Here is a 14,519-nt window from a genome sequence, read left to right as displayed (position 1 = left end):
CACGAACGCCATTTTTTAATGAGTGACGTTATGATTATTTTGATTGCGGCTGCGTACAGGAACTCGCCAAATGTTCCTAACTGGTCTATAGACCTAACTCTTCATACAAAAATTATGGGAAACACATGTTTGGACTTTGTACCCTATGCTGCACGCAAGAACTTAAGCCAAAGTCCGGCAAAAGCGGGACAAAAATCAGTTTTTTGAAGTTTGCAAAATGACGCCACATAGAAGATCTTTCAAATTCAGTATGTGAATAGAGCAGTAAAAAATACAACTTTTCTATTTTTCCTTTTTTTTGCAAAAGTTCTAGGAATGAAAATAAAGGGATAATAATATTTGAATACTATCCGTACTCTTCGCTTGAGAAAACGATTGACAGATTGAAGTTTTTCACCCGTGGCTGCGAGCATTCTCGGCTCAATCCTCGGACTGCGCTAAAAATGGTAGACTGATCATTTCGATGGAAGTTGTTGGAATGTTTACAAGGCTCTTGACAGAAAATCGTTTGTTTTATTGTCAATGATGACAGTGCGGTTATTAATTTTGTTAGATCTGACAAATTGATGTTTGTAAGAGCACTTTATACCAGACCCAATCAATTGAACTTGTCGAACGAATCAAACAATCGAACTAATTGAACTCCATCGAACAATTAAAGTTTGATTGAAAAAATTAATCAAACTCTAAGATTTTTTGAAAGATTGTGAGTGTTCGATTAAGTTGATCAATGGGTTTCGGTTCGATCAGTTTGATAAACAAATTTTGTTCGACAAGTTTGTGCTGCTCCGCCACCGTATATTAGCTTCTTTTCAAAGCCAAATTCGGAATGTAAATCAGGAAATTACTTCCGACAACGGATTACATACTTTTCCTGTATCCTTTTAGCGCCAGAGGCGGTTTGTTGGGGCGTAGTATTCCGCCACTCGGCTGCGCGCGAAATCGCAACATAGGGGCTACAGACTTTATTCCGGATAGACAAATATCCGGGTACAATAAAGGTCAAGCTGTTAAGTCCGGGAACTGTCGAAATGGCAATCGCGTGCCAAAGGACAAAGTTTTTGCAAGCGAGGGAAGATATGAGGATTTAATATCATCGAACTAATCGAACTTTTTACTGACTGAACTAATCGAACTGCTATTGCTTAAAAAAGTTGTGAGTGTTTGATTAGGTTCGACTAATTTTTTTAATCAAACTTTAATCGTTCGATGGAGTTCGATTAGTTCGTTTCTTCGATTGGTTCGACAAGTTCGATTGATCAGGTCTGGTTTATAGTTTTGATTCCCATTGAAGAATCATATTCTGGTTTTCATGTTATTAGATGCTTTTTTAGAGCTTTAGAGCTAGCCTGATTTTTGACCTTCCTATTTATTTCTCTATCTATAAAAAAGAAGGGTGTCAAAATTAGAAGAGAGATGTCGATAGTAGACCAACTTACGATATAGTCCTGGTGGTATAGTTTGCACCAGGTACATGCCTTTTTTTATAAGAATGGTGTAAATCCATTTCATCATGGATATTCTTAACTTTTTGGTTGAAATCATCATATAAATATTCTTAAGGGGAGCCGTCCATATTCATTTGACAATCCAAAACGTCAAATTGAGGGTTTCAAAAGTTAGGTTTGACGTTATAAGAAAGCAAAGATATACCTTTTTGTGAAAATCGCGAATATTTGTAACCACCAAACACACTATACTTTATAAGCTGTCGAAAATATATTCGTGTATGAATTACATGAAAATTTGCTGCTCGCATATAATCCCATTGGTTCGCGCTATGATATCATTACATCATATTTTCATTGTTTGTGCGATCGAGCAAACCACATCGCACAAGTGGGCAAAGAAGGTGGTATGCCTAAAGCACGGCACGGACCTAGCGCCATGTGGAGCTTTTAATTTCTTTTTAAATAAAGGTCATCAGTTAAAAGAACACATACACGCACGGGTACAACCAAGTACAGACTTTGCGACGAAACGGGAAAACTTTGATGAAAAAATAGCTACAACTTTTGGTATACATCGCTCGACGTTATCTGTGGGGGTGGGGGGGGGTTCAGAGGATAACGTCAATTTGACATTATGCATTGTCAAATGAATATGGACGGGTCCCCTAACATTCTTATACTGTTAAATAATAAGGTTAATTTTTAGATTTTACCAGTCATAGTCTCAAAAACATTAAAAGTTTAAATTTAGTGCACACTTAAATATATGTGTTTATACTATACATCAACTTTTTGGTGTTTGACTTTCTTGTCAAAAATAGGGAGGATTAAAGTTTGTTTGGGATCAATTAATCTCAACCTGCATGTCTTTGAAATGCATTTCAAAAATAAACCTACTTTTATCTAAGAAAGATACAAATTAATAAAATACAGATTCAGAATCAGCGAGGTTTAAATATTTGAAAAAGCCATGTGTCATGATTTTTAAACCGGTATAATCTGCATTATTCTTCTTTTTCAATTTTTCAAAAATCATTTCATTTCTTAGATTATTTCTTCCCAACATTGAATAATCTTAAATATACCATAAGTGCTGAGAAAATTTTAAAGAGAAGAATAGTATCCATATACTTTTGAGAATGGTTAGAAATCAATCTGATTAATTTGCATTCCATGCTTAAGTAAAATTATCTTTTCCTTTTTTTAGTTTTCGCTAAATAAGAAATCCTCCATTGCACCATGTATGATTTTAAAATTGAAAGATTTAACAATCATGTTGGACACCAAACTAGATTTGACCCCCATATTAGACTATTTACCTGTTGGTGTGGTTGAAAGGTAAGGCAAAATGTTTTAATCTTATACTATGCTCTAAGTTGAAAAGGTGTAGGAGTTGACGCTCTTGGCAAGCATTACTCATACTTTTCATTTATTTGAAGCAAGATTTATTTACAATCAGACTTTGAGGATTCTGTTAAGTTATCAAGTATCTATCAATTCTTTTAGGAAACAAAATTTGAAGCACTGGCTGCCAAATGCAGAAATAAAACGTTTACTGGGAACAGAGGCTGTAAGATGTTCAGTATATCTTTGAAAAACCCTCATAAATGGACTGTTCCGTTTAAAAATTGATATAATATGGGGGAAGATGAACCTTTTAAAGTAAAGAAAAATTTTTGAAAATGTGTGGGTTTCCCTGGGAAATAGTAAAATTTCCAAAAAAAACCTTGGAAAAATTGTTCCTCATCTTGAAAAGAAGCTGGACGAAAAAAAGTATTTTACCCCCCTGGAATTAAAAAAAAACTTTTTTAACCCCTAGAAAAATGAGAAAGCTTTCCTTAGACCCCTTTGAAATTATTTTTGGATCACTCCCTGAAAAGCATATTATACCGGGTGCACCAAAAAAAGTATACAGCTTTGTCGAGATATTGTGAGCTTTAGTATTTATATTTTTTGTTCGTTATTTTTTTATCGTATAGAGGATGCTCTAACTTGAATTTTAAGCTATCATATATTAAATTTGAAAAAGTAGTTCGAAAGTTATTTCCAAAAAACTGACTTTTTTCCATGTCGTAATTTCAAAAAATCATTAAAAACAGCAATCATGCTATAAATAAGACAAAATGACAAAAACACAATTTCATTGTTTTTTTTTTAATTCTTTTTAAAAGTTTGCTCGCTGTTTTTGACGATTTTTTGAAATTTAGACATTAAAAAAAAGTCAGTTTTTTAAAGATAAATTTCGAATTACTTTTTCAAAACTAATGTATGATAGCTCAAAATTCAAGTTAGAGCATCCTCTATGCGATAAAAAAAAATGAACAAAAAATATAAACCCTGAAGCTTGCAACATCTCGACAAAGTTGTATACTTTTTTTTGGTGCACCCGGTATATAAAATGGAACCTGAGAATAAAAGAGGTTATGATTTCTTGTATTAATAAAGTTGCTTGTATTATGTGAAGTTGAGTTTTCTTTTACTATGATATTACCTCTTTTTTTTTTTGTAGAATATCTATGAGATTGGTGGACGTGTTTTTTTGGACAGCCTTCCTGAAGCAGCTATTCCTGAGGTAAAACTAATCACTTTTGTTTGAGATGTAAAACCGTAAGTATTCAATGTGTTACCAAGTAAAAACAAAAACAGATAAAGTGAGTGAAAAAGGGTCACCAAAAGTTGAACTGACGTACAGATTGACAGCAGTTTGGGAAATTTTCTTTTTCTTTTACAGAAAGGAATGGTGGATTTTGCATCCATTGACGTTATTTTAGTCACAAGCTATAACAATATTTTGGCATTACCATACATTACTGAGGTAATAATTATATCATTTTAAGAAGTTTTTACTCCAGAGGACCCACGGCATATCCTGCTTGAAAATAAAATAGCCCTTCTAAGCTCTCAAGTACAGTTAGAAGAAATATTTAAAAAAATTTCTGTTGACATTCCGCCTCAATGAAGTATGAAAAAGAGGGCTTAAGAATTTAGGAAAATTTAGTAGAATATAGAAAATCTGGGCTTATTGTCATCCATTTTCCGTTTGAGATAAAAAAACACCTTGCTTTGACCACTGTACTAAAAGCAAGAATTTTTTTCATGTCATTTGAAAACACTGATTGTCCTGTTTTAGTATTCTGGCTTCAATGGAAAAGTCCTTGCTACAGAACCAACCTTACAGATTGGAAAGTAAGGATCATTTTTAAAATTTTACAGGATTTGAGAATGAGTGATCTATATCTCAACCAATTAAAGTAATTTAATTTCATGCTTTTAAGGTTATTGATGGAAGAATTAGTCACTTACAATAAGAATATGCAAAAACGAAAAAAGTTTTCATTATGGAAGCAAAAAGATATTCAAAGGTACGTTTGAACAGTTTTTCATAAACCTCAAAGCCTCCCCAAAAATGATTTTTCGTTATTAAGTGTTTTTGATACTTTTATTTGATTATCTTATTCAACTTTCACTTCCAGTACCCGAATTCAGAGTTCGGCATGTCCGCTCAGAAAAAGTAACGAGAAGATTGTTCTTGACAAATCTTTTATTTTTCATAGGCTACTCCCTTCTCCCTTGTGTGAATATAAAGATGCAATTTCTTGGGAAACTGTTTACAGGTAATTATGTTACTGTTAAGATTAACTTAAAAGAACATCATTGTTTTAAGGTTTAACCCTTGCATCTTGAAGTAGGGGTGGGGACTTCACTTGAGGAAAAATTCGAACGAATGGCTATGCTGAAAGTGAGTATGTTATGGTGTTTCAACTTTGTTAACCTTCAGATTTCAAGAGGTGGTCCTCAAGTTCCCATCCAAGTCGATGATGTTTCCCCCCTACTAAAATAAATATAATGATGACATGCTAAGACTGTTTTACGACACCTTTTCTGTGTTATTTACATATAACACAAGTTACCGTAAACTTTAAATCTTCTTTTTTGTAGCTCTCATGATGTTTCAAGTTGCATATCAAAAATTCAATCTGTTGGATTCAGCGAAAAAATAGTAAATGATGAATGGTTTTCTCCTTTGGAAATTACTAGTAATCTGAAAAACAGAAGGCATCAAATCTCTCCTTAATAAAATTTTCTTATACAAACAAAAGATTTTCTTGGTGGTTTACAATTTCTGCTACACTTAGGTGCAACGGCATTAGATACGTTTAGACGTGAAAATATAGTTAGATTTTCCATTTATAGGATATTTTAGGGTTGATGCAAGTTACACCTGTCAGCTCTGGGTTATCCATTGGAAGTACCAATTGGATTCTGGAGACAGATTTTCATAAGGTAACTAGAGATAAAAATTTCTCTATTTTTATTTTGCAAGTGGTAAAAAATGATTAAGTTTCCTAGCTCAAAAGAAACTTTTTTCTATCTTAGGAAAGAATCATGTCTTTGTGTACCAATTTTATGATGAGAATTAGCTCAATTACACTTTACTAGAGATTTTTAAATGTGACCAAAACAGCAATCATTTGTAGTGAGCATTTAATCGAATTTTTTTATCATTTTTTAGATTGTTTACATTTCAAATTCATCCTTATTTGCTACACACTCAATGGCAATGCATCAGACGTCACTGAAAGATGCTGACGTGTGTATTTTGAACTCGCTCACTCAGACACATACTTTAAATCCTGATGCCATGTTGAGAGATTTTTGCAATAATTTAGGTTAGTAGAACTATCAGTTTTCTTGATCTCAATTTTAAAAGACTTCGAATAAGGGTAAATTACACTCTCTTTGGGACCTCTTAAAATGTCTTAAATTCAAAATACATCTCAATAAAATTCAAGCTAAGAAATGTTTTTTTAGTTCTCTTCTCACAGTTGTAAACTGAATTTTTATTTCAATTTTCAGCAACAACTTTAAAGAGCGGTGGTAATGTTCTGGTTCCTTGTATCCCTTCGGTAATTTGTTTTCTTGAGTCTGATCCGTTTGCCAGCTTTCTTTAAGACTCATACGAATAGAAACTACACAACAGTAGCCATAGATCTGCTTATTATCATATTAAAAGTTTTAAGATATGTCCTGACAGTGCTTTTAAATACCTAGGAAGACTTAATAACTTAATTTTATTTCTCTGTGCTCTTTATATATGAAGAAATTCATAGAATTTCTGACTAACTTTTTACTTTCAGGAGATTGGGTGGCAGAGCTACCTTATTTCTTCACATATGCATAGTATTTCTCACACGGTTATATTTAGGGTGTGATATATGACTTATTTGAATACGTATGCAACTTCATGGATGGCTCTGGACTCTCATTTATACCAGTTTATTTTGTATCTCCAGTGGCACATAGCTCTCTTGCCCATGCTAATATTTACGGTGAATGGTATGGATATTTTATGTTGTTTTTCTCTCAAGTGTTTCTTAAGTCCATTCATCAATTCATTAAGGATGGGATACCTGGGACGTTTAGACAAATCTTTCGCCAAAATAAGCTCTGAAGATTTATTCATGTCATGTATTCATCAAATTCGTGCTACTTTAATCAGAAATTTTTGCGACTTTCGCGAGTTTGCTAAAGTTGTTTGGGAAATCCCCGCGAAATAGGAAAATTCTCACGAATGGCCTGGCCGCAAAAATTTCTGACATTGAAGTATTTCAAGGCAGACGGGCTTTTTAGTTACAATAAAATGCCACCAAAAGTTTCTATGATGTACTAAAAACCAAGAAAATCTTCTAAGATTGATTGGAGACGTCTAACGAGCTTTGGTTGAATGAAAATTAACTTAATTTCTAGGTTGAATCAAAACAAACAAGCTAAAATGTATCTTCCAGAACCACCTTTCTTGCACCATGAGGTAAAGTAATCACTATCATTTTTAATTGATGTTAATAATATTTCAATGAGCCGCCTAACATTTAAATATCATCACACATCTTATTAATACTTTCAGTTGGTCAAAAATGGACGGATAAAACATTTCAGTACCGTGCATGGTATGTTTATACTTTTAATTCAGCTTATTAAAATTAACTTGGAGAGAATTGTCAAATATAATTCTGGTAAAGGATTTTCACACCACGATTTTTCACCTCTTTCATTAACTTCAAACATCCATAATAATTAGGCAAATGATATTAAATTCTTCTTTTGTGAACAAGTTGAAGTTTTCACAAGCTTTTATTTGACTTGGTTGGTCGTTAGCCTGTAATAAACAATTTTCTTACTTTTCATGAAAAATGCGTCATCTCTATTTCTTCAAATGACCAATTAATAAAGCATCTTGTATAAAAGCTCCAGCTCATCCCTTTCTTTTTGTCATGCAAGTGTAATAAGGCATATAATATTTTTTCTAAATAAAAGCAATTTTACACGAGGCTCGATTCGATCGAAACTTAAAAACAATATTGTGTACAATCCCAGTCTCAGATTTCATATGTTGAACGTAAATCTATGGTAAAACCGAGAAAAACCAGAACATTATTTTTCAATTATTTTGTTTCATATCTAGACCGTCTAAGCAACAATTTCAAATCACCGTGTGTCGTGTTTACTGGTCATCCTTCATTACGTTTTGGTGATGTCATTCATTTCATGGAGTTGTGGGGTGGTAACCACAAAAATACCATCATCTTCATTGGTAAGAATATGAAATTTTGCTATCTCTCTATATTGTTTATAAATGTATTATCATCATTTATACCATTTATATTGACATGATACACAGGGGGTTTTGCTTTGTTTTTGAGATTTTAGACTGCATAATAAAATAACAACTCTGGCTAATTCTTAGAGCATCTCCTTACCCCTCATTTTTGACTAGCCATCACCGCGTTTAGCTCACAGGCCAAACGAGGTAAATCATTTTCATTGGTAAAGCCCTCTGACCTTAGAACATCTCATAAGCCCTCATTTTTCACTTGCCATCACTGCATTTAGCTCACAGGCCAAAAGCGGCAAGTCATTTTCATTAGTTAAGCCTTCTTCCCAAAAGCTTACTTTCTAAAAAGTGTTTCGCCATCACCAGTAACTATAGTCATTTTGGATATGTTTTTTACAGTGTAAGACGGATTTCCGTCTCAGAAAAGTATACTTCAAGAATAGGTGGTCATTTGTCGTGTATAATCCATTTTTCTCCTCGCCACTGGCTTTAAGAAAAATACTAATAACTATAATCATATAAATAATTATAAATAAATGATCTTTCCTTTTGTTTAGATTCTGAGTTCAACCATATAGATGCATTGATACCTTTCCAACCTCTTGCAATGAAGGTTTGTATTTGGTCTCTTTATCGGCTTTGGTAAGGTGTCCTCAAGTAGATATAGTTTAATAAACCAGCTGCGCTGGAAGCTCCGGCTTAAGAGATTAAAAGATGTGAAAGATGAGTTTGCTGAGTTAGTTGTGTTAGAACGTTGCCCACAAACTAGTAATCAGAACAGATCAGAAAGCAAAGTAATAATTCTATTGCAGAGTGAGTATGAGAAATAATCTTAACGAATAAATAAACCAGCTGGAAGTTTATTAGCTCTTCTAAGTGATTACACATGCACTTTCTTGCCTCAAGAACGTACCCCACCCCCGCCCACTCATCTTCCACTAAAAAATTGGATCTAAAGGAGATAAACATTTAGAAATCAAAATTTCCAAGTTATTATAAATTTATTTTTTTTTAAACTTGCCAATAGCGAAGCTATGATGCGTCGTTGATTTGATTGTCCGGCTAAAATTTTGGGGAGAAAAATAGCCTAAATTAGCTTTTAGCTAGGTAAGCGTTATTTTTTCTGTTGGGATAATCCTTGGTGGAGGAGAGTAGGATAATCCAAATAAAATGGTACAATAGTGTGTATGTAATAAATAGTGGTATATTTGGAAAAAACCTGTTTCGGGTTTGAAAAATCTTCAAAAGGAACGGTCGCCCCAACCAATGAAATTACGACAAAGTCCAAAAAATATCATTTTCAGTTTAACACTGTGAAAATTTCTCCGATCTTGTTAAAATTTACACAGGAATTGTGTTTTAGTATCCTTTACTGAATCTCTAGTGATATAATTTTACAAATCTGTGTCGGGTTTGAAAAATCAAAAGGACCGGTCGCCAGCCGCGATGAAATTACGACAAAGTCCAAAAACGATCATTTTCAGCCATAACACTGTGAAAATTTCTCCAATCTTGTTCAAATTTACACAGGAATTGTGTTTAGTATCCTTTACTGATTCTCATAGTGTGTTTGTAAAAAATCGGGGTTTGAAAATCAAAAGGAAGGTCGCCAGCCGCGATGAAATTACGACAAGTCCAAATACGATCATGTCAGCCATAACCGTTCAAATTTCTCCAATCTTGTTCAAATTCACACAGGAATTGTGTTTTAGTATCCTTAACTGAATTCTCATAGTGATATGTTTGTAAAAAATCTGTGTCGGGTTTGAAAAATCAAAAGGAACGGTCGCCAGCCGCGATGAAATTACGACAAAGTCCAAAAAACGAGCATTTCAGCCAGAACACGTGAAAAATTTCTCCAATCTTGTTCAAATTACACAGGAATTGTGTTTAGCGTCGATAGAATTCTCATAGTGTTATGTTTGTAAAAAATCGTGTCGGGTTTGAAAAATCAAAAGGAACGGGTCGCCAGTCAACAATGATGAAAACACAAAACAGGATCATTTTACATCATTTTCAGCCATACACATAACACCACAAAAACTACTCAGATCGTTTTCAAATTTGCACTGTAATGTTGTAATTTTAGTATTTTCTTTTGAATTCCAATGGCTGGGTGTTTGGAAGTTCATGTCAAGTAGATTTTATGATTTCAGTGTCTAGAAGAGAAGGGAGCCATATGCAAGATTAAGCACTCGATCAGCTGCAGGCCAAATTTCTCCAAAGTCTTTCCACATTGTTAGAGAACCAGTATACATCAAACTTTTCATAAATCATGTCCAAAACATCATGAATAATGATGAAAATGATCAATTTTTCACTGAGATTTGCCCATTCGCTACACAGTCAGCTAGCCCACTTTCGGCAGCCATCTTTTTCTAAATACTTTCGGCCAATCAAATCACAATATTATCAGAATCCAGATAATCCGTTTTTATTAAATCGGAATAGATCATCGGATTAGATAAACAAAAAAAAATGTCTTGACCCTTCTTGTCGGAAGAGAGAATTAAAGGCTCCTAGGCCGGAGCAATTACAAGATTACGAAGCTTTGTCAAACTTAGTAATTACTCTATGTTCTACTAAGAGGAAAATATTTTTAGTTTTAATCTTTTGGCGTTGTTTTCAACCTATCAAATCTACGTTTTGTATTTTTCATTTTAGGCTGTGTTTTGTCCGATCGATCCACGACTGAATTACCATCAGGCGAATAAGCTCATTAAAGATATTACTGTAAGGAACTCTTTTTCTTTCGATTTCTTTTATAAATCTTCTAAACAGAACTAGAACGGACAAAATGAACTAATGAGATGTAGTCTTAGGTTCCAAATAAAGGGGGAGGGGTTGGAAAATTTTCGAGATTTTAATAAACGGGGGGGGGGGGGCTAATTGCCGACAGCTGAAAATATTCTTAAGAATTAATAAAGGGAGGGGTTTGGAATATTTTCGAAAAATTAACAAGCGGGGGGTGTATTTGGAACCTAAGAGTAGTGAACTATGATTCAAAATTTTTCTTTCAGAGGTTATCCTATCACTACATTGTTTTAGCTCAGTAAATGTATAGAGAAATCTAAAAATCCTTTTTGTTTTCAATTTCAGCCAAAACATTTGATCATACCAGAAGAATATACAACGCCACCAGTGATGACACCTCAAAGAACTGATTTTGTCATTTTCTCGGTAAGTCAAGCACCCTCTACCTTTTCTTCAAGATTCGTTACGCTACGTCATAGTCACAACCAATCAGATTACATAAACCATGCTATTTCTTATAGGATTGTCCTCTCCAGTCGTACAAAGGGCTCGATGTATTGAATATTTCTTTGAAGAAGGATTATTCGAAAATTGCCTTATCACCAGAGGTTAGTATTTCCTATCTTGTATTGATGAATTTCAACGTCAGTGGATTTTATCACTACGGTATGACCCTTTGAAATGCGCGGTGCAATATCAGGAAATCTATTTCCACACGGGATTGGCGGGTCAAGGATGTTTTTATAAAATTTATGACAGAGAGTGTTTCCTTTAGCCATACTCCATACTGAAGACTCTCCGTGATATATTTTGAACCCCTCCCTCAGATCCGCAACTGACTTGATATCAAGGTTATGATAATGCCTTTTTGTCTCTGAATCAAAATTTAATCACAGGATTGTTTGTTATGTCTGTATCATGAAAAGATGTTCTTTTATAGCTTTCACAGAAGTTAAACCCAAAACAGATCGAGCCTGGAGTCGCTCTAGCAATGGTCAAAGGCAAAATTGTGACACGTAATAATAGACACATCTTGAAACCATACGATGGACGAAAGTATGAACTCTGAAATTATAAGATCTTTTCGTGTCCCTGGTTCCTTAGCTACTAGGTGCAAACAGTTAAAGGCTTAGTTTTTCAAACCCTTTTTTCATGTCAAACCTTTATGTCAAACTCTTCCAGAAATCCCTTCGAGTTGTAAATTATACAAAAGATAAGACTTTTCCTGTGCTGTTTTTTGTTTGGAATGTTTAGTACTTCTTTAATGTCACATTTGTTTAGATCACCGGAGAAAGAGAAGACGGATCGTTTATATGGGAATGTTGATGTTGAACAATTTGTAGCTGCTCTTCGCGATGTAAGTCATCAAAATTTAATGACTGAAAAAAAGGAACAATCACATCATTTCTCAAACTTGGACAAAAATGACCAGCTCCCAAACATAATGAACAGAAAATTGGAAAATGGTCATTTTTGATCCTTGATAAAACAAGGTCTAAGAAATGGCTTGTGGTTGTTCTATTTTCCCAAATAAGAACCTAAGGCATAAGTTTTTAACATTTCATGCGCTTAGTAGATATACCTAAGCTTAAAAACGTCTTCTAGAAGGTGGCTGTAGCCTAAAATCAGAGCATCTTCGCTACTCTCAACAAAGTAACCATGTAACCAATCTCGTATTACTTGACGCATGAGGTTAGCAAGACAAAATATTTCTTTGTTTTTATTGTCATTTTAGCAAGGGATAAGAAATGCTGAATTTGAAGAAACTGAATCTGGTCACATTGTTCATTTTGTAAGTCAATTTTTTAAGTTTCCTTTGGAAGATTGTTGTCCCTGTCCCCCTCTAACTTCAATCAAGCTAGAGAGTTTGGAAAAGATTGGGATCTAGAGGACATCTGTCTGAAATAAGTCTTAAATTTGAAAAATGCAGTCCTGAATCAAAGCTGTAAAAAGTTCTGGAAATAAGAGCCTTTTTTTAATTATGTCGCTTCTAAAACTTTGCATTTCTTTGCATTCATTCGTCGGCCATTCGTTGACCAACCTTTGAACGAGTGTCTATTCGGTATTTTGCCCTACATTAGAAAGTTTTGGCATCTTCGGGGTTAAAAATCTGTTAAAAAATCCGGGTTTTTTTTAATCAAGTTGAATTTTGGAATTTTGAACTTAGTTTAGCTTTGGTAACCATGATCAAAACGACATCAGTTTAACATCAATACCACCATAATTGGGTGTTATGGGTGTTACATATTACTCTATGACTATGAGCCTTGTGAAATAACTTTATTCAATATCAATGAAAATGGCTACGGAAATTCCATTTGAACTGACATACTTATTCATTTATACAAACCTTTGATTCGTTTTAGCCTGACAAAGATGCTATGATTCAACTTGAGCCTGGAAATACACATATAATCAACCATGTGGATGAAAAGTTGAGGGTCAAAATAAAAAATGCATTGTTATCTTGTCTACTGATTGTTTGAAAATGAGGAAGAAATTGTCAAATGGAATTGCACGATTCTAATTCTTTTGTCAGAGAAAGGTGACTGTTGAGATTGTATCCATTAGTAAATTACGTTTATTGGCTACCAATTCTTATTGCGAAATGGGCGTTAACGTATCTCGTGATATTCTCCAGAACCTTTCTGTAATTGGGTGGTCATTGTAATGTCCCAGTGAATGATTTACCGCCGGCCCAGTGACTGAGCCCAAGTTAAATAAATGATAATTTGTTTGGCAATTGGCAAGCTATGAAGAGTTACTTATACTTGCAATTTATGCATGATATTATGATTATCATTGCTTTGATAGGACAGCCAAGAAATGAAAAGATTACAATTGTAAAGGCTTTTGAAAAATGAATTTAATAACGGAATTTAACGTGAACATTGAAAATATACCTTTAACTCAAGAGGAAAATATTTTTTTAAAGCCTGAAAATCTACAAGATTAAAATCTTTAACAGAATATATTTATTTCACCTGATTTTTGTTTGTGAATTTACTTTGCATACAGTAAGTGGATAAATTTTTGCGAATCACCACTCTTTTGGACCTAGTTTCATTCATTTTACTAGGCGTTTTGGCCAAAACACGATTTTAAATTTTTCGCGAAGAGTTATTAGCCAAATTCGCGAAAATTAATTCACGCGAAATTTAATCCTCGTAATGTAACGCATTTTCAGGGGATATAAATAGAAATCATCTGATGTGGAAATTTTATAAGGTAATTGAAAGCCTCTAATGTTATCTTGTGAGAACAGAAGACAAATAATTAACGGCCTTGAACTTAATACGCAAAATAATTAGCTGAAGGGCTCTGACCATAGTGAATTTTTAATATTTGCCACGTACAAAATATAAATTTCTGTCTGACCGTCTGATGTAGCTTTGAAAATTTTGGCATGTTATACATTTCCTGTTAGGCCAACTATCCTTGATTCTGAAAATTTAACAATAGCAATGCACGCTTCTTTTTTTTATAAGAATACACTTTATAAGAATGTCCATGATGAAAATGGCCAAAAAACTAAGAATATGCTAAGAATACCACCATCATGGAATTTTGCTACTAAAGCTAAGAATGCCATTTTAAGAGCATTTTCAATTATAGATTATCAACTATCCCCAAGTTAGGCCCAAATTAGGCTCACTGCTTTTACAAAAGTGCCATTTTATGCTTGAGACGTATTTACTAAA

The 14,519-nt window shown here is 33.8% G+C and overlaps 1 protein-coding gene across 1 annotated transcript; it reads left to right on the top strand.

The window, feature by feature from the left end:
* The first annotated feature begins 2,662 nt into the window (after window positions 1–2,662).
* LOC136808120 (integrator complex subunit 9 homolog) lies at window positions 2,663–13,393 on the top strand. Its single transcript, XM_067064662.1, has 23 exons — window positions 2,663–2,789; window positions 2,958–3,021; window positions 3,961–4,023; window positions 4,183–4,266; window positions 4,582–4,637; window positions 4,727–4,813; window positions 5,006–5,065; window positions 5,391–5,451; window positions 5,646–5,735; window positions 5,965–6,121; window positions 6,309–6,358; window positions 6,658–6,788; window positions 7,200–7,260; window positions 7,357–7,399; window positions 7,915–8,043; window positions 8,622–8,677; window positions 10,729–10,797; window positions 11,164–11,244; window positions 11,340–11,426; window positions 11,759–11,874; window positions 12,100–12,175; window positions 12,554–12,610; window positions 13,185–13,393. The coding sequence occupies exons 1-23, from the start codon at window positions 2,695–2,697 to the stop codon at window positions 13,302–13,304; spliced, it is 1,893 nt and encodes a 630-aa protein (XP_066920763.1). The 5' UTR covers window positions 2,663–2,694; the 3' UTR covers window positions 13,305–13,393.
* Window positions 13,394–14,519: the final 1,126 nt, after the last annotated feature.

Source organism: Clytia hemisphaerica, unplaced genomic scaffold (assembly GCF_902728285.1).
Source record: "Clytia hemisphaerica strain Z4C2 unplaced genomic scaffold, Clytia hemisphaerica genome assembly, whole genome shotgun sequence".
Lineage (NCBI taxonomy): Eukaryota > Metazoa > Cnidaria > Hydrozoa > Leptothecata > Clytiidae > Clytia > Clytia hemisphaerica.
This window is presented reverse-complemented; position numbering and strand designations above follow the sequence as displayed.